At 38.5% G+C, this 18,920-nt stretch overlaps 1 protein-coding gene across 1 annotated transcript; it reads left to right on the top strand.

Annotated features, from left to right (window-relative positions):
- Positions 1–11,463: 11,463 nt before the first annotated feature.
- Positions 11,464–12,338, top strand: LOC311169446 (large ribosomal subunit protein eL6-like; the record flags this gene model as incomplete). Its single annotated transcript, XM_084231407.1, has 1 exon — positions 11,464–12,338. The coding sequence occupies one exon, from the start codon at positions 11,464–11,466 to the stop codon at positions 12,328–12,330; it is 867 nt and encodes a 288-aa protein (XP_084087533.1). The 3' UTR covers positions 12,331–12,338.
- Between the last annotated feature and the right edge of the window lie 6,582 nt (positions 12,339–18,920).

Raw genomic sequence — 18,920 nt, 5'->3', positions numbered from 1 at the left:
TGATGAAAAACGCTGGCAAAGAGTGGGAGATGCTCTCAACGAGTTTTACCGAGTTTTTGGGCCTGAAAAGGTTCCCGTAACGGCCTTTTCATATTGGAATCTTATTAATGATCTGTTGGCTAAGCGAAAAACTGATCCTGGCTTACAGCATGCTATCTCCCATACTGAAAATATCCTTAAAAGTGCCCCCTCCAGTGTAGCTGAGGCTCCCCCTTCCGGGGCTTGCGGTGAGGATCTAATTTCATTCCATAGTGAGGATGAAGAAATTTTGCCCCCAAAACATGCGACAGGGGCCCCCAACCCTTATGATGAGACTAATCCCCAAAATAATGTGCCCCCAGTGCCAGATGGTGCCCCCCAACCTGCCGGCACCTCCGTAAAGGAGCCCCGTGCAAATACACTTTCCCCATGCAAAAGCCTCTACCCTTCTCTGCCGCGACCCTGCCGTGGGTCTCCTCCGGCTTTCGAGGTGGACTGGGACGAGTTGGCAGAACAAGAGGGCGGCTATTGGCCGCGTCCCCCTCTGTTGCCAAGGACCCCATAAAAAAGCCTGTTTTAATACAAACACTTGAGACCTTGGGAAACCAAATTAATACTCTTGTTGACCGTTTTGATCAATTGTGTGCGGCCTTCCCCGTGTCTGCTGACGGCCCTTCTGCTCCGTCCCCACAAGTTAATCCGCCGCCATTTTGTCCTTCTTCCGTTCCCGCCTTGCTGCCATTTTCTTTGACTCCTCCCGCTCAGCCGCCCTCTCTGTCCCTCCCTCCTCCTTCGCACCCTGCTCCATTACATCTCTTTCCTGTAGTTGAAACAACCAACGCCCAGGGCGTTGTTCAACGTCATCATGAGCCTCATAATTTCCGCAACGTTAAAGAACTAAAAGAGGCGGTGTCCCTTTATGGAGCCACGGTGCCCTTCACCCTCACTGTTTTGGACACCTTTGCCCAATCCTCTCTCACTCTGTCGGATTGGTACTCCCTGGAAAAGGCCACCCTTTCTGGGGGCGATCACCTCCTTTGGAAGGCTGAGTGTATTGATAATTGTAAGGTTTTTGAAAGACAAAACTGCGAGGCCCGCAATGGATGGACCCTTGAAATGCTAATTGGAGAAGGCAATTATTCTGACCAAAATAACCAAATCAATTTTCCACCTGGCCTTTATGCCCAAATTAGTGTTGCTGCCCTTAGTGCATGGCGCAAACTTCCCTCCAAAAACAACACTGGTACCCCCTTAATTAAAATACGTCAGGCTTCTGGGGAACCCTATTCTGATTTTGTTGATCGCCTCCAAACTGCTGCAGAACACATGTTAGGAGATACGGCTGGATCCTCTGACTTTGTCCATCAACTGGCCTTTGAAAATGCTTCTCCCGCCTGTCAGGCCGCTAAACGTCCCATTTCCCGGACCACCTGTACCATTATGGATTATGTCCGTGAGTGTGCAGACATTGACCCTGCCTACCAACAAGGACTGACCATGGCCGCTGCCTTCTCGGGACAGACGGTTGCCGCTTACGTGGCTGGCCAAACACAAGCTCAGGTTACTTGTTTTAAATGCAAAAAAACAGGGCCATTTTGCTAGAAATTGTCCCTCGCCTGCCGCTCCCGCGGTATCCTGTTCGTCTCCGTTTCCCTTCCCTAATCAACAACCTCAAACCACGGCTACTACTACCTCCACTTCTTCCCGACCCCCCCAACTCTGCCCACGCTGTCGTAGGGGTTACCATTGGGCCCGCGAATGCCGCTCCCTCACTGACTCAGATGGAAATCCCCTACCCCCCCATTCGGGAAACTTCAAGCAGGGCCAGCCCCAGGCCCCACAACAAACAATGGGGTTCGTTCCATCAACGACCAGTCCCACCCCGGTAAGTGGCCAACTTCCCGAGCCACCTTAGGTAGCGCCAGATTGGACCTCTGTGCCGCCAACGACACGTTATTAACTCCAGAAATGGGCCCACAGGTGTTACCCACCACGTCCATGGGACCGCCCCCGGCGGGCACCTGCGGCCTCCTCATGGGCCGTTTCTCTCTCCACCTCCGGGGCCTGCATGTCTTTCCTGGAATCATAGATCAAGACTTTATGGGCACCCTTTCGGTTGTTGCCTCCACATCTCTCCTGTTACAAATCCGCCAGGGCCAAAAAATTGCCCAGTTGGTTCCTCTCCCCCCGTTGTCCGGGCGGTGACAACAAACCCTTCCTCATCGAGGGTCGCACAGTAATGTCACAGATGTCCTTTGGGTTCAGCCTATAACTAAGGATAAGCCCTCCCTTACTCTTTCTTTGGACGGCCGTTCTTTCACCAGCCTTATCAACATGGGAGCAGATGTCTCTATCATCCGCCAGTCTGACTGGCCTCCCTCCTGGCCCACCGTAGCCACGCTCACCAACCTTCAAGGTATAGGACAATCTGCCAATCCATTACAAAGTTCCAAACTCCTACAGTGGATAGACACAGAGGGCCATACTGGCCACATTAAGCCTTATGTCTTGCCCGGCCTCCCGGTTAATATCTAGGGTCGGGACCTCCTCTCTCAAATGGGTCTCATGATGTGTAGCCCTAATGAGGTGGTTACCGCTCAAATGCTGTCTCAGGGCTTTCTTCTAGGTCGCGGCCTTGGATCCCGCCTTCAAGGCATTACGTAGCCCATCCAACCTAAGGGCCAGGTAAGCCGTGCCAGACTGGGAAGTTTTCTGTAGAGACCATTGACGTTCCTGTACCCTCCCCGGACATCATCTCTATTTCTTGGAAATCCGATGACCCGGTCTGGGTTGACCAATGGCCTCTGTCCCAAATTAAACTCCAGGCAGCATACCAACTGGTGCAGGAACAGTTGGATGCTGGTCACGTTGTGGCTCGCACGTTGCCCTGGAATACACCTATTTTTGTCATTAAAAAATCCTCAGGCAAATGGCGACTCCTCCAGATCTCAGGGCGGTTAATGCCACTATGACACTCATGGGCGCCCTACAGCCCAGCCTTCCCTCACCGGCTGCCATCCCAAAAAACTTATTCTGGGTTGTTGTGGATCTTAAGGACTGTTTCTTCTCCATCCCATTTCACCCCAATGATCAGAAAAGGTTTGCATTCAGCCTTCCTTCTATCAATTTTCAACAACCTCTTCAGCGTTTCCAATGGGTGGTTCTTCCACAGGGTATGGCTAACAGCCCTACTCTCTGTCAACTTTTTGTTGCCCACGCCATCCGGCCGGTATGTCTTCAATGGCCCTCTATTTACATTATTCATTATATGGATGACATCCTATTGGCAGGCAACCCCCCCCAAGAGGTTCTAGCCTGCTTCCACTCCCTTCACTGCCATTTAACTCGGGCAGGGCTAACAATCGCCCCTGAGAAGGTTCAAATTTGTGACCCCTACACCTACCTTGGTTTCTGTCTCGATGGTCCGTTATATTACTGCTAAAAGTGCAACTATTGCGACCGACCATCTTCACACCCTTAATGATTTCCAGAAACTTCTGGGGGATATTAATTGGCTTTGCCCCTATTTAAAGTTGCCCACAGCAGACCTTAAGCCCCTTTTTGATACCCTCCAGGGTGACCCTGATCCTGCGTCTCCTTGATCTCTGTCCCCTGAGGGCCAGATTGCCTTACAAAAGGTACAAACTGCCATTAATGATCATTTTCTTGTAAGTTTGGACTATTCCAAACCATTTTCTTGCTTATCTTTTCCACTCAACACTGTCCCACTGGGCTCTTTTGGCAGGACAACCCTGTCCTGTGGCTCCATCAATCAGTTTCCTCAAAAAGGACCTTTCTCCCATATTATGACCTTGTGGCTGACCTTATTGTTCAGGGACGTCTTGCATCCCACAAATACTTCGGCCTTGAGCCTTCTTCTGTGGTCACTCCTTATTCCAACTATCAGATTGACTGGTTGCTGCAGTCCACTGACACTTGGCCCATCGCACTGGCTTCCTATCTGGGCGTTTTGGATAACCATTACCCTCCTGACAAACTTGTTCAGTTTGCTTCCAGCCACCGCTTTGTCTTTCCCAAAACCACACAAAGATTGCCCCTTCCGTCGGCCCTCACAGTTTTCACCGACGGATCCTCCAATGGGACAGCTGCATATGTGGTGCATGGTCATCCCACTGCCTGGAAAACCCCTCATTCCTCAGCCCAGCTTGTAGAGCTTGAGGCGGTGATCACTGTTCTTTCTTCCTTTGCCCATCAACCTCTTAATTTATATACGGATAGTGCTTACATCGCCCAGTCGGTCTCCCTACTTGAAACCACCCCATATATCAAAACATCCTCCATGGCTGTGACCCTTTTTCAATGCTGCCAGGCCGCCATACGAGACCGCACTGCCCCTTTCTTCCTCGGCCATCTTCGGGCCCATTCGGGTCTTCCGGGACTCTTGACACACGGAAACAACTTGGCTGATGCGGCCACTCAGACAATTCACGTTCTTTCGGTCACCCAGGCCCAGCAAGCCCATGACCTCCATCATCTCGAAGCCCGGTCCCTGCGTGTGTTGTTCCGTCTCACGTGAGACCAAGCCCGGCACATTGTTCGCTCCTGCCCAACGTGTGCTACTTCCCTTCCTGTCCCTCACTTGGGTGTCAACCCTCATGGTTTGGCCCCTCGAGACCTCTGGCAAATGGACGTCACCCATGTTTCTGAGTTTGGTAATCCCAAGTATGCCCATGTTTCCATTGAAACCTTCAGTGGATTTTTAGTGGCTTCTCCCCATGCTGGGGAGGCCACCAAACATGTAATCTCCCATCTCCTTTACGCCTTCTCTGTTTTAGGTATGCCTAAGGCCCTTAAGACTGATAATGGACCGGGCTACACTTCCAAGGCATTTTCTGAATTCTGTGCCACCCAGTCAGAAGCGCGGGAGGGTGAGATAATTCACCAGAGCCAGAGCAGGGAACAGAACAGGCACACTGACGAGATACACTGCTGAGGGGAGCAGCGGGTGGCAGGAGAGGTAGGCCAGTGTGGGACCCTCACTGGCTTCACGGGATTGAACTGGCCCTGCAAAGGCTGCAGGCAGCTTCACAACCCAGCGCAGCGCTCAACCACTGTGCCACCAGGGGAGGCCCTGGTAAAACATTGTTTTAAGATTGTTTTCTACAAGGGCTGATCCAGGCTACATTCCCTCCAACACTATTAAAGGCCTTTTTTTTTTTTTTTCCTCTCCACATCCTAACAACATTGTTTCTGGTCTTTTTGTCTTTTTGATATGGCTAGGTCTCACAGGTATGTGATGACTTGCACTTATGATAAGTGGTTATGAACATTGTTTTTGTGTGGCTATTTGTCATCTGCATGGCTTCTTTGGAGACGTGACCATTTTCTGATTGGGTTATTTATTTTCCCTTTGCTGAGTTGTGTGTGTTATTAGTATATCTTGGATATCAACCCCTTGTCAGAGATATTGTATTTAAAATATATTCTCCCATTTAGTAGATGTATTTTTGGCTAAATTTTATTTTCTATATTAGTTTGATTTAGTCCCCATTATTTATATTTTCTTTTGTTTACTTCTGTTGTTATAGACAATTCCATAAAGACATAACTCAAGCCTATGTGATGGAGTTTTAGCCTTTTTTCTTCAATATATTTTATAGTTTCAGTCTTACATCTAAATCTTTGATTCATTTAGAGTTGATATTTAAGTATGGTGTTAGATAGTTCATTCTTTTGCATATGACTGTATAATTTTCCCAAAACCATTTATTGAAGAGGCTATCCTTTCTCTAATGTATATTCTTGCTCTTTTGTTATAGATAACTAACCATATAGCCGAGATTTACTTCTGAGCTCTACAGTCTATCCCACTAATCTGTGTGTCTGTTTTTGTTCCAGTACAAAATTATTTGGATTATTATACTCTTGTATTTTAGAATGAAATCTGAGAAAGTGATACTACCATTCTTCCTTTTTTCCACCTGAACTGATTTTGCTACTCAGGGATTTTCATGGGTTTGTATGGATTTCAGTAATGTTCTTCACACAGAGTTCCATTGAAACTTTGATAGGGACTGCATTGAGACTGTATATTGCTTTGGATAGAATGGCAAGTTGAACAGTATTATTTTTTCTAGTCCATGAACAGGGCTTATGTTTTCTTTTCTTCTTTCTTTTTTGCATTTTCTATTTATTTTAACACTGTCTTACAGGTTTTGCTATAGAGATCCTTCAATTTCTCTGTTACGTTTCCCCCTAGATATTTAATTATTTTTTGTATCATTGTGGATGAGATTGCTCTCGTGATTTCTCCCTCTTCTAGCTCATTATCTGCACATTAGAGTTCTGCTGATTTTTGTGTAATGATTTTGTAAACTAGCACATGAACTGATTTATTGTTTCAATTCATTTTTTAGTAGAGTCTTTAGGGTTTTCTTTGTATGTTAGTATGTCATCTGCAAATGAGTTATCCACAGTTTCATTTCTTCTTTACCAACTTTTAATCCTTTTTTATCCTTCTCTTGCCTATTGACCTACTAGGATATATGATACTATGTTGAGTAGTAGTGGTAAAAGTAGATGTCCTTGAACTCTTAATGGAAAGATTTCAGTTTTTCATCATTGAGGATGACATTCGCTGTGGGATTGTCATATATCTGGCCCCCTTGTTATGTTTCAGTTAGATCCATCTATCCCCAGGTTTTGAGGGTCTTTATCAGAAATAGATGTTGAATCTTAACAACAAATGATTTCTCAGGCTCTGTTAAAATGATCATATGATTTTTATCTCTCCTCTTTTTCATGTGATCAATTACCTTGATTGATTTTCAGATGTTAAACCACCCTAGTGTCCCTGGGTCAAGATCTTTTTAATTTATTGTAAATTCAGTTTGCTAAGATTGTGTTGAGAATATTTTCATCTATGTTCATCAGATATGTTGGTCTGTAGTTTTCTTTTTTAGGTGTTCGTATCTGGTTTTAGTATCAGGTTAATTTTGGTATCATAAATTGTGTTTCAAAGTATTCCCTCTTTCCAATTCTTTGTAAGAGTTTTAAAAGAATAGATATTGCTTTCCTTTTGAAAGTTTGGTATAATTCACTACTAAAACTGGTCTTGGACTTTTAGTTTGGGGGAAAATTTTAATTACTGTTTTGAATTCCTTGCTTATAGTTGGTGTGTTTAGGTTTTCTATTTCTTCCTGATTCTCTATGATTTTATATTTCTAAGAATCTGTCCATCTCATCTAGGTTATTCATGGGTTATTCATCCTACTAGAAAAAAATAAGTGTAAAATAATTTGTTATGATCCTCTTAATATCTGAGACATCTAGTATAAATTATTTCTTTTTATTTCTAATACTTATCTGAGTTTTCTTTTTTTTTCTTTTTTATCTTAGCTAGAGGTTTAGCTATTTTATTTTCCAAAAAAAAAAGCCAACTTTTAGTTTCATTAATATTATGTATAAACTTTTTTTTTTATTTTCTCTATGGTAATCCAAATACATAATTTTACTTTTGGTTTTCCAATTTTCTCAGCACCATTTATTAAATAAATGGTCTTTTCCCCATTTTATGGTAATGGATTCTTTATCATAGATTAGGTTGTAGTACATGCGTGGGTTTATTTGTAGACTTTTGATTTTGTTTCATTGGTCCATGGATCTATTTTTTTACTAATGTCATACTGTTTTTAATATTGCTGCTTTATATAATCTGAGGTTAGATAATGTGATATTAGCTAAATTTCTCTCCTTTTTCTTTAAGATTGATTTTTTTAATTGGGTGCTTTTTGTGGTTCCATGTTCATCTCATTTTTCTTGTTCTTGCTGTTGAGTATATTTTGAAACAATATTTCTGGGATTTTGATGATAACTGAACAAAATGTGTATATGATTTAGACAACATAATCATTTTGATTATACTAATTCTCCCCATCAATGAGAATGGAATGTCCATCTTTCCATCCCTTATGCTGCAGTCTAAGTAATATAAGGACATCTTGTAGTCTTTAAGTTTACTCCAATTATAAAGGTATAAATCCTAAGGAAATCACTGGACCAAAATATAAGTATCCCTAGTCAACAAAAATATTGAAACTTTAAAGAAATAATATATTCCACATAAGAAATATATGAAATACTTCATATATGTTAAATACTTTGACAATACTGAGAACAAATACATTATGTCAATAAATATAGAAGGCAGAATTCACCTTTTAAAGGGAAAAAATGATGTAAGGACATAATTCAACACTAGAGCGTATTTATATATCTACTTATTTGTATACCCATATATCTATATATGTTTATATATGTGTGTGTATGTATAACATATTTGTATAATATACATGTGTATAATATAACACATTTGTGCGTACATACATGCATCATTCTAAACAAAGCAAAATATGTTTATTCAATTACTCTGTTAAAATAATTGGATAGGACTTCTACCTTTAAGATGCATCAATCTCACCTTAATAATGGAAAACAGGCCCTCCCCTGGTGGCACAGTGGTTGAGTGCTGGGCTGCAAAGCTGCCCTCAACTTCTGCAGCACCGGTTCGATCCCTGGCTGCCAGTGAGGGTCTCACATGGCACAGCAGACTCTCCTGCCACGCCTGCTACTCCCCTCAGCAGTGTATTTCATCAGTTTACCTGTTCTGTTCCCCACTCTGGCTCTGGTGAATTCTCTCACCCTTCTGTACTTCTGACTATACTCAGTGCTTATATAAATAAATAAATAAATCTTAAAAAAAAAGATGGAAAACAAAACATATAATCTACAAAATCATAAATTTTCTTGAGTATGATTTGAGATTGCATGGTAACCAAAATATAAAGGCAAAATCTGAAAACAACACAAAGAAAGTAAAGGAAAACTGGGTACCTCCAAGGGCAGAAGTGACACATAATGCTGGCTTACATGGTCAGATTTGAGAAAATGTGAGATTTCACTTAAATTTTTCAGTAAATTACTAAAAAGTCATCTCTGTGTTAGTGGGACTACATAGAGCCCTGGTAAGCTACACACATAGGAAAAGTTGTATTTGTTGAAGTTCTCCATTGATCTCCCTAAAATGAAATTTGCACTCAAAAACAGAGTACAGAGCAGGAGACTGGGAAACGTTTTCTTCCTATTGAAAAGCAGTGTGAGTGATTGAATAGCTACTGTGGGAATGGCACAAAAGACCCACCAAGATTATTTTATTTCTCTTAAGCAGTGAGGTGAAGGAAAGAAAAAGAAAATTAAAATAAAAAGAAATACAGAAAGAAAGAAGCACAAGTTTCTTACACTCACAGGAAAATGTTCCTCCATGTTAACATTTGCCCTACAATTTATTAGCAAGTTTTAAGTACCAATTAACCAAAATCTGTCAACAGAATGGGGTAAAGAGTTAGATGCTTTCTGTTAGATTTTGGCTAATTGGGGACATGTAACTTGGAGAACTGAGAAGAAGTCCTTAGTTGCACCAACTCACATAGGTACAAAACAATGGTAGTTATATTTAGAGTTGGGTGTGCACCGTAGCAAGAAACAAATCTGAAACTCAACTCAACTTTTCATTAGATTAATGTAACTCCTACCAAATATTCAATTAAGCCTTAGAATACTTATTTCCATTTAAGAATTTTAATTCAATCTTTAGTATTCTAAACATGACTGATGTCTAGATTTACAAAAAACAAAAAGCAAAAAAAACAAAAAAACAAATCAAAACAAAAACCAAAAACACCTCCCTCAACAACAGAGTAAGGAAACAATGAAATAAACTAAACCAGACTAAAAGATGACCCAGATTTTGCAATTATCAGACAACAAATGTTTATATGTTTACATTTTCTAAAGGAAAAAGTAGACCACATGCATTAACAGTTGGGGGGAATCTCAGTAGAGAGAAAACTCTAATCCTTAAAACTATATTGAAATATCATTATTTACCTAACAGATATTGGAAATATGATAAATATGAAATAAATATTCCTGCTAAACAACTAAAATTCAACTGAGTTGATTTTAAAGATTCAATTGAATTTAGTAAACAGCTAATAAATCAAGTATTATCCAATGAAGAAGCAGAAGAGAACTCCAAAATCTGCATAAAATGAAAGGTTTTTGCAGGTAGAAAGAGGACAATATAAGGGAAGTAGAAATTATTTCAAGTTTAGATAACCTAACTATAGGGAGTGGGAAAAGGTCTTCTTGCAGGTGATCTCATCTTCTTTTGGCTTATGGATAAAGTTACTTAATTAATTGCTGACCAGAAAAATCCATATAAACCAGACAAAACTATATTCCTACAAGAGATTAAACACAGGTTTAGTATTAAATCTTGGTGGTCTTATCACAAGGGTCTCCATTTGGGGCATTATTTTTTAACACATGAGCATTAAAAAAATGTATTAAATATAAATGTATTCTCACAGTGCTTCTATAGGGGAAACAATAAACATAAGGTAGTGGTGGGAATGCACATTGTGGTAAAACTCATGCATTGGGAGTGGCACTTCATTAAGTATATATATATATTTTTTTTTTAACAAAACAATTTTGACTTTTAGGTCTATGCTATTATTATACAAAATTAGTTAATTTAATGAGAGCAAAATATTAAGTTTAAAAAAAACTTTTCATTTTTTTAATATGAATGATTTTTCTTTTATATAAAATTCCATAAGTTCTCTTTTTGTAAAAGTTTGGTTAAAAAGTAAGAAAATATTGACATTTTCTATATTTTTAACCTTTATTCTTTTTCATTTTCTGACCAGCCCTGGGGAAATATCCCACTCAATTGGAATAAGTGCTGGGCATTGAATAGAAAATCTTAAATTCAATTTTAAGTCATAACCTTTAGGAATTTCAAACCCACACCTAAACAATGAAGATGCTAATTTTTTCTGACAACTATAGCTGAAGGATTTGTAAGATAGTAAAATAACGGCATAATTGCTTAAAGAATAAGATCATTAAAAAATGGACTATATGTATTTGCTGGTTGAGTTTGGCAGATAATTCTGGATTATTGAATAAATCAGTAGATGGTAAATCAGAACTGATTTATCTGTCTAAATGATTATATTTAGCTAAATTTAGGTTGATTTTTTCAGTAGTCAGAAAAAACTCCCCTTGAGCTTGGATGTCAAAACCTACTTATGAGATGTTGTTTAACCAAGTGGCACAGTTTATTTTGTTCTTAAATTCTTAAACTATGGAACGTGGGGCTGATTAAAGACAACCTCTCTAGCTGAAAAACAGTCTGAGTAGCTCTTGATTAATTTAAGTACACAGTGGATTAAATACACACTGATAATGATATTATAATATATAATATATAATAATATGAATACTATATACTATAATAATATATAATATATAATTATAATGTTATAATATTATTATCAGTATTATCTGATAAGGTGATTTAAATCAATGGATTTGAATATTAAAAATAAATACAGACCTGTTAAGTTCAAGAACCAGATCTTTACAAGAATTATAACCTCTTTCCCATCTTGCAAGATGGCGGGCGAAAAGGGTGAGAAGGCGCCTCCTAAAGAGAAGAAACCTGCAGCCAAGAAAGCTGATGCTGGTGGCAAGGTTAAGAAGGCCAAGGGCAAGGGCAAAACCCCTAAGAAGGGGAAGCCCCACTGCAGCCGAAACCCTGTCCTAGTGAGAGGAATTGGCAGATATTCCCGATCTGCTATGTATTCCAGAAAGGCCATGTACAAGAGGAAGTACTCAGCAGCTAAATCTAGAATTGAAAAGAAAAAGAAGGAGAAGGTTCTGGCTACAGTCACAAAACCAGTTGGTGGTGACAAGAATGGCGGTACCCGAGTAGTTAAACTTCGCAAAATGCCTAGATACTATCCTACTGAAGATGTGCCCCGAAAGCTGTTGAGCCATGGCAAAAAACCATTCAGTCAGCATGTCAGGAAACTGCGAGCTAGCATCACTCCCGGGACCATTCTGATCATCCTAACAGGGCGTCACAGAGGCAAGAGGGTGGTTTTCTTGAAGCAGCTGGGCAGTAGCTTGCTACTTGTGACTGGACCTCTGTCCCTCAATCGAGTTCCTCTGCGTAGGACACACCAGAAATTTGTCATTGCCACTTCTACCAAAATTGACATCAGTGGTGTGAAGATCCCCAAACATCTCACTGATGCTTACTTCAAGAAGAAGAAGCTGCGTAAGCCCCGACACCAGGAAGGTGAGATCTTCGACACAGAGAAGGAGAAATACGAGATTACAGAGCAGGGCAAGGTGGATCAAAAAGCTGTGGACTCGCAAATTCTGCCAAAAATCAAAGCTGTTCCCCAGCTCCAGGGCTACCTCCGCTCTGTGTTTGCTCTCACCAATGGAATTTATCCTCACAAGTTGGTGTTCTAAGTTTCCTGCAAAGAATCTAATTAAATAATGATAATTTCAAAAAAAAAAAGAATTATAAAACTATATCAATCTACAATATAAAAAAGTGGAAAAAGGTCAAATCATAATCAGAAAATAATAAAGACATCATTATCAGCCAGAAAGTTGTTTCAAATAATTAGTTTCAAGAACCTGGAAGTCATGTATGATTTTTCTAGCATAAGTGTGCATAACAGAAACTAATTTTATGAGGGTAGAAATTTAAGAAGAGCATGAATATAGAAAAAATAAACAAAGTTGTCAAAAATGCACTGTTTACTTTAGAAACACATAATGAATAAATGTTTAGAGCTGAAGAGAATGCATTGCCTTAAGTATAAATAATTCTGACTTTTCAACTATTTCTAAGAATCAAGGGGCATTGCATATTACTTCCATGATTCTGTTTGACATTTATTTCCATTTTTATTAAGCTATATGAACTCTCCTAACTATATTCTATATTAATCTATTAACATCCATGTTTATGTTTTCACAATATTGGATTTCTTCCCTTAGTTGTGGTCACTATAATTTTCCCACCATCAAAGTAACCATCATTTTCTACCACAGTTCATTGTGTTCACCTGCTTTTCCGACTCTCCCCTTCTCACTTCCCCTACAATCTTCTGTGGAATGTCTGTTTTAAACCTGTCTTTGTTAATCCAGTGATTGATTTCTCTGTTTTATATACAGATGAAACCATCAGCATTTATTTTTCTCCTTCTATAACCTTCACCTCAAGTTACTTAGAATAATCCCTTACAGTTCCATCCATGTTGCAGTAAATGGTATGTGTTTATCTTTTTCATGACTATTATTCCATTTTATGCATTTGTGTGTGTATGTGTGTGTGTGCGTACACATACACACATACACATATACCATGGAATGTTCTTAATCCAGTCATCTTCCCTGGGACATTTCAGTTGTTACCATATTTTGACCTTTGTAAATGCTGTTATAAACAATGGAGTGCAGGTTTCCTTTCAAATTAGTGTTTTGTTTTTTTAAAGATTTATTTATTGGGGCCTCCCTGGTGTCACAAGGGATTAAGCACTGCACTCTGAAGTATTCCACAGCCTCTGCAGCATGAGTTCAATCTGCAGCCGGCCAGGGAGAAACCCACATGGTGAGGCAGACCTCGCCTGTCTCTCTGCTGCTCTCCTCAGCAGTGTATTTCAGTCAATCTGCCTGTTCTGTATCCCAGTTTGTCTCTTGTGGATCCTCTCAAGCCCTGCACTTCTGGCATGCACCCCATAAATAAGTAAATCTTATGCATACAACAACTGGGTTACAGGCCAGAGGTGCGGGGTGTGAGAGGATCCACAGAGACAGATGGGGGAACAGAACAGGCGGATTGACTGAAATACACTGCTGAGGGAGCAGCTGGCAAGGCAGAAGAGGCCAGCTGCACCATTTATGTAGCTCCCTAGATGGCCGTGAATTGAACTGGTGCTGTAGAGGGTGCGTATAGCTTCATAGTGTGGTGCTTAAATCCTTGCACCACCAGGGAGGCCCTCAAAGTAGTGTTCTTGTGCTCTTTAGATAGATATATCACAAGTGGAATTGATGGGTCATATGGTGGATCCATATTCAGTCTTTTAACGAATCTCCATATTTCTCTCCCCATAAGAGTCTACATACATTCCCTCAGACAGTATAACGGGGTTCTTTTTTCCCCACACCTTTGCCAGCACTTGTTTCATTTTGCGTGTCTTTTATGGGCCATTCACAAGTTTGAGGTGTTTCTAATTAGTTTTTCACATTCATTTCCCTGTTGATAAGTGATGATTAACATGTTTTCATATGGCTGTTGGCCATCTTCATGTCTTCTTTTGAGAAGTGCCTACTTAGCATTTCTGCCCATTTTTGGATTGGGTTATTTGTTTTCCTATCGTTGAGTTGTATAGACACATTGTAGATCTTCAATATCAATCTCTTATTAGGTATATGGTGTGCAAATAAATATTTTCTCCCACTCAGTATTTATTTCTCCTCTATTTTCTCCTTTATTTTCCTTGCTGTTGGAGGTGAGGCTGCAAATATATATATATATATATATATATATATATATATATATATGTTAGATTTACTTCATACTATGTGGCAATTAAAAATCTAGGACCACACAATTTTAAAAGTGTTGTTAAGATTAAGGTGGAGATGATGAAAATGGTAATATTTATCTTCCAAAATAAGAGATGATCCAACAGATGCAGCTGACAAAATACAGCTCTGAAATACAAATGCAAAGCTATAGATACATTTTAACAGATATGGTTTTATTTCTATCTTCTATCAACTCTCACATCACTACCACTCACCCAACAGAACTCCCTCAAGATCCAAAGAAAATGGACAACAAGCTAGTGTATATTTACCCTGAACTCTCTACAAACTAAGAATAAATCCTGAAGTTAATCCCCTGTGGGTACAGACATATCTCACTTAATTTCGGTTACTGTGCTTCAGGTCTACAGCAACCATGCATCAAACAAGTTAGGAAGTCTTTCAATTTCTAAGTACTGGTATCTTAGTGTAAATATTTAACAAAACAGCTGAATAATACCGTTTTATCTCTACTTTCAATAAAATTCGTCCCTTAAATATTTCGGTTCTATTTGTCATTCTCCCTATAGTTAATTCAGGACTTCTGAAACTTCAGGTTACCTAGAAATTACCTATAACAAACCCATAAGCTTTGGATAGCTTGTTAAAAATGCAGATTCTTGGGCTTTATCCTCAGATGTGAATTCGGTAGCTGAGATGAAACCTGGCAAACTATGACAGATGAAGGTTCTCTTTGTAGACACTGCCTGTTCATCCCCAGACCACTGCAATAAAGTTAATATCACAAGAAAGAGAGTCACCAACTTTTCTGTTTCCTAGAGTCTGGAAAAGTTATGTAGTCTTTAAGTGTGTGAGAGCATTATGTCTTAAATAGCCAGTGTATGTACCTTACTTAAATGTGACACGGACCCTAAGTGAGCATGTGCTCTTATTTACTTTTTTTTAAGATTTATGTATTTATTTATTTATTTATTTATTTATTTATTTATTTATTTATCCAAGAGGGTGGGAGGATTCACTAGAGAGAAAGTGGGGAACAGAAAAGTCAGACTGACGAAATGTACTGCTGAGGGGAGCAGCAGGCGAGGCAGGAGGGATCTGCCTTGCCATGTGGGATTCTCGCTGGCCTGCAGGGATCGAACCCGTGCTGCAGAGGCTGCAGACAGCTTCATGGTGTGGCGCTCAACCACCTGCACCACCAGGAAGGCCCCTGTGAGTGTGTTAGAAAAATGTGTTTCTCTTTTTGTACCAGTGCCATGATCTTTTAATTATTCTGATTATATATAGTACAGTTTAAGTCCAAAATGTGATGCCTCTATTTTTCCCCTTTTAGTCATCCTGACAAGTTTGGGCCATTTGCGTGTATGTGAGATTCCAGATGAATTTCAATATTTTTTTATGTTTTTCTTTGAAGAATGTCATTGGTATTTTTATTAAAATTTCATTGAATGTGTAAATTGCTTTGTGTTGGATGGCTATTTCTTTTTGACAATGTTGATTATCATGAATAGGGAATATTTTCGTTTTATTCCTCACCCCACTGAGGAGGATAAACTACACGTCTGTTTCAGGGTCTAAGAGAATGGAGTGTTGTTGAAGATCCTTGATATAGAGTGAGACCCTACCTGGTCTAGATTGGGAAATGAGTCTGCTAATTAAGTTCAAGTATCTGAACACAGTGGGATATGCTTCCCAGCTGTGGATACAGGCCCATGCTGAAGGGCAGGACATGCATTGCTGGGACTGGGTGATGTGTCCTCTCTAGAGGTGATAACTGTATTTTCTAAACTATCTTTTAGCATTTTTTTAATTTCTTACAACTTACTAATAAATATTTTGGCATATCACACTTGATATACTTTTTAAATGGATTATTATTATAAATAACTTAATTTTCTTTTTTTATTTTCTTGTCTGTTTCTTTATAATAGTTTCTTTTTTTATGGTATCCTGCTTTTAAAGATATATTTATTTATGCATAAAAGAGTTGGGTGTATGCCAGAGATGCGCAGAGGTCAGAGGATTCACCAGAGACAGAGTGGGTAATAGAACGGCGGACTGACTGAAATGCACTGCTAGGGGAGCAGTGGGCTAGACAGGAGAGATCTGCTGTGCCATATGGATTAGTTCTCTGGCTGAGGATCCAACTCATGCTGCAGTGGCTGTAGATAGCTTCATATTTCTGACACTTAACCCCTTGCACCACCAGGGAGGCCCCTATTCTATCATTTTTTATTGAGATAATGTTGGTTTACAAACTGCATAAGATTGTGGAGTATAGTTTCACCTCTTCATATGTATGGTATCATTTCACATGCACCACCAAAGCAACCCTGTGCAACCCTTTACCTAGTTCACTGAATTCCTTTCTGGCTTCTTTCTCCATGTCCTATCTTCCTGCATTGGTAAACTCAACTTCCTGGTTAGAGCTCTAGGATTTCTTTTGCTTTAGTTTTCTGTGTTCCTTTATTTTGCTTTTAGTTTTATATTCCACATACAAATGCTATCATACAGTATTTGTATTTCTCTTTTTAACTTACTTTGCTTAGAATAATCCTCATAATTTGCATCCATGTTGTTGCAAATGACTCTATTTCATCTTTCCTATTTTTATTGATTAGTCTTATTCCATTGTGAACATATATCTGCTTTATTCATTCCTCTTTCATGAAGCACTTAGCTTAATTCCTTAACTTGACTATTAATATGAGCATTAGTGTGTTTATACTAATTAGTGTTTTTGTGTTTTTCAGGTGATTAGCTGGACTTTGAGATGGTGTATCTATTTTTAATATTCTGATAAGCCACTATACTCTTTTCCATAAAGACTGAACCAGTCTTCATTCCCACAAGTAGCATACTAGGGGCTCCTATTCTCCATATTCTCATTGCTTCTAGTCGTTTGGAAAGGCGCATTCTCTCGATATGAGGTGGTTTCTTTATACTCCATAGGGACAGAATATTTTGTATTTATTTTACTTTCAAATTTTATTATATATTTTTGTTTTACAGTCATAACTGAATCATTTAAATTTTAAAATATGAGCTAAACTTAGCTGGGCTTTGTGCATGTTTATCATTTTTTTTAAATTTGGGAAATTTAAATAGTAATTATGTTGCCATAATTAAACGTTATTCTGCTTCACATTCAAATTATATGGGTCACTTATTTTATGACTTACTGTTTTTAAGCAAGACACTAATAATTAATAGAAGATATTTGGACTTTAATTATTTAATAGTCATTTTAAAATACCACAGACACTATTTATTATTACAGATATTCATATTTCCCACCTGTCTTTTATATTTACATTTAATATATTGTCATAGGAATTTGGGGTACATTTTAAGTAATATGCAAATATCTATATCCATTTATTATAGATTCAATTTTAAAACATAAATTATTTGTATTTCATCACATTTATTGAACAATTTGACACATTGGATTATATTGGATAGTGAAGGACAACATATTGATAAAATTGTTTTCAATATTAAGGGCTAGTAATAAATGCACATATATTTGCAAGCATCTATTGTAAATCTCTGTATGTTTTAGTTCTTATATAGCCATTTCTATGAAGAAATCTTGAAATACCATTCAAAAACATTTAATCTATGTAAAATGCTAGATTACATTTAAAAGTGAAAGTAAAGTTAATTTGAGAGTTCAAATTCAAGATGGCTCAGTGTAATTTGGCATCTTTAATAGTTTCTACAGAGAAAAAGGAGCATAATTTTGTATGAAATCACCTGCACATTCCAGTGTGTAGAGGGTCTGATGGAAAGAAAAATTTAAACAAATAGTAGATAATGCAGAGTAGAGTACAACATACCATACTTGGAAAAGTAAAAATCATGGCAATAAGAACTAGGGCGTATGTTATAGCCTTCATTTCACTCAAAGTCTCAAACTGGAATTATGAGCACAAATTTTAAGATACTGAACCCTATTTCATTATTGTGATGGGGCACAATTTGATGAATTTAAATATATTTTATTAGATAAAATGATAACAGGAAGGGAAGCTTAAAGAACAGTGAGGAACTGAAATAAAATGAAAAGATACAAGTACCTTCCAGAGAAAATCAATGCACAGTAAGATTTTCATGAAAGGGGAATAGATATTTTTATGTTCTATTAAATTATGCTATTTTATGTTTATGACACATCATCGTATGTTGAATTTAATAATAGTCGTATTCCAGCAAAGAGGTGCACCTTATGATGTATTATGTCTTTGTGATAATATTCAAAATTTTAAGCTTGTGGAAGAAAACTAAAATGTGAACATTTAATATGGAAATTTTTGCTATTTTAATTATGTCGCAGTGTGATTTCTCTTCATCTTTATAAATGATACCAAATTTCTTATATATCAAAAGCAGACATTTAAATTAGAACCTCTGTTTTGGAAATACGAGAAGTGACTTTGGAGAAAGTAGTATCTCTGAGCACAATTTTTATCATTATTAAAATACAGATTACAAAT

Source organism: Talpa europaea, assembly GCF_964194135.1.
Source record: "Talpa europaea genome assembly, chromosome: 4".
NCBI lineage: Eukaryota > Metazoa > Chordata > Mammalia > Eulipotyphla > Talpidae > Talpa > Talpa europaea.
The sequence above is the reverse complement of the archived record's forward strand: the minus strand, read 5'-3'. Positions and strand labels throughout refer to the sequence as shown.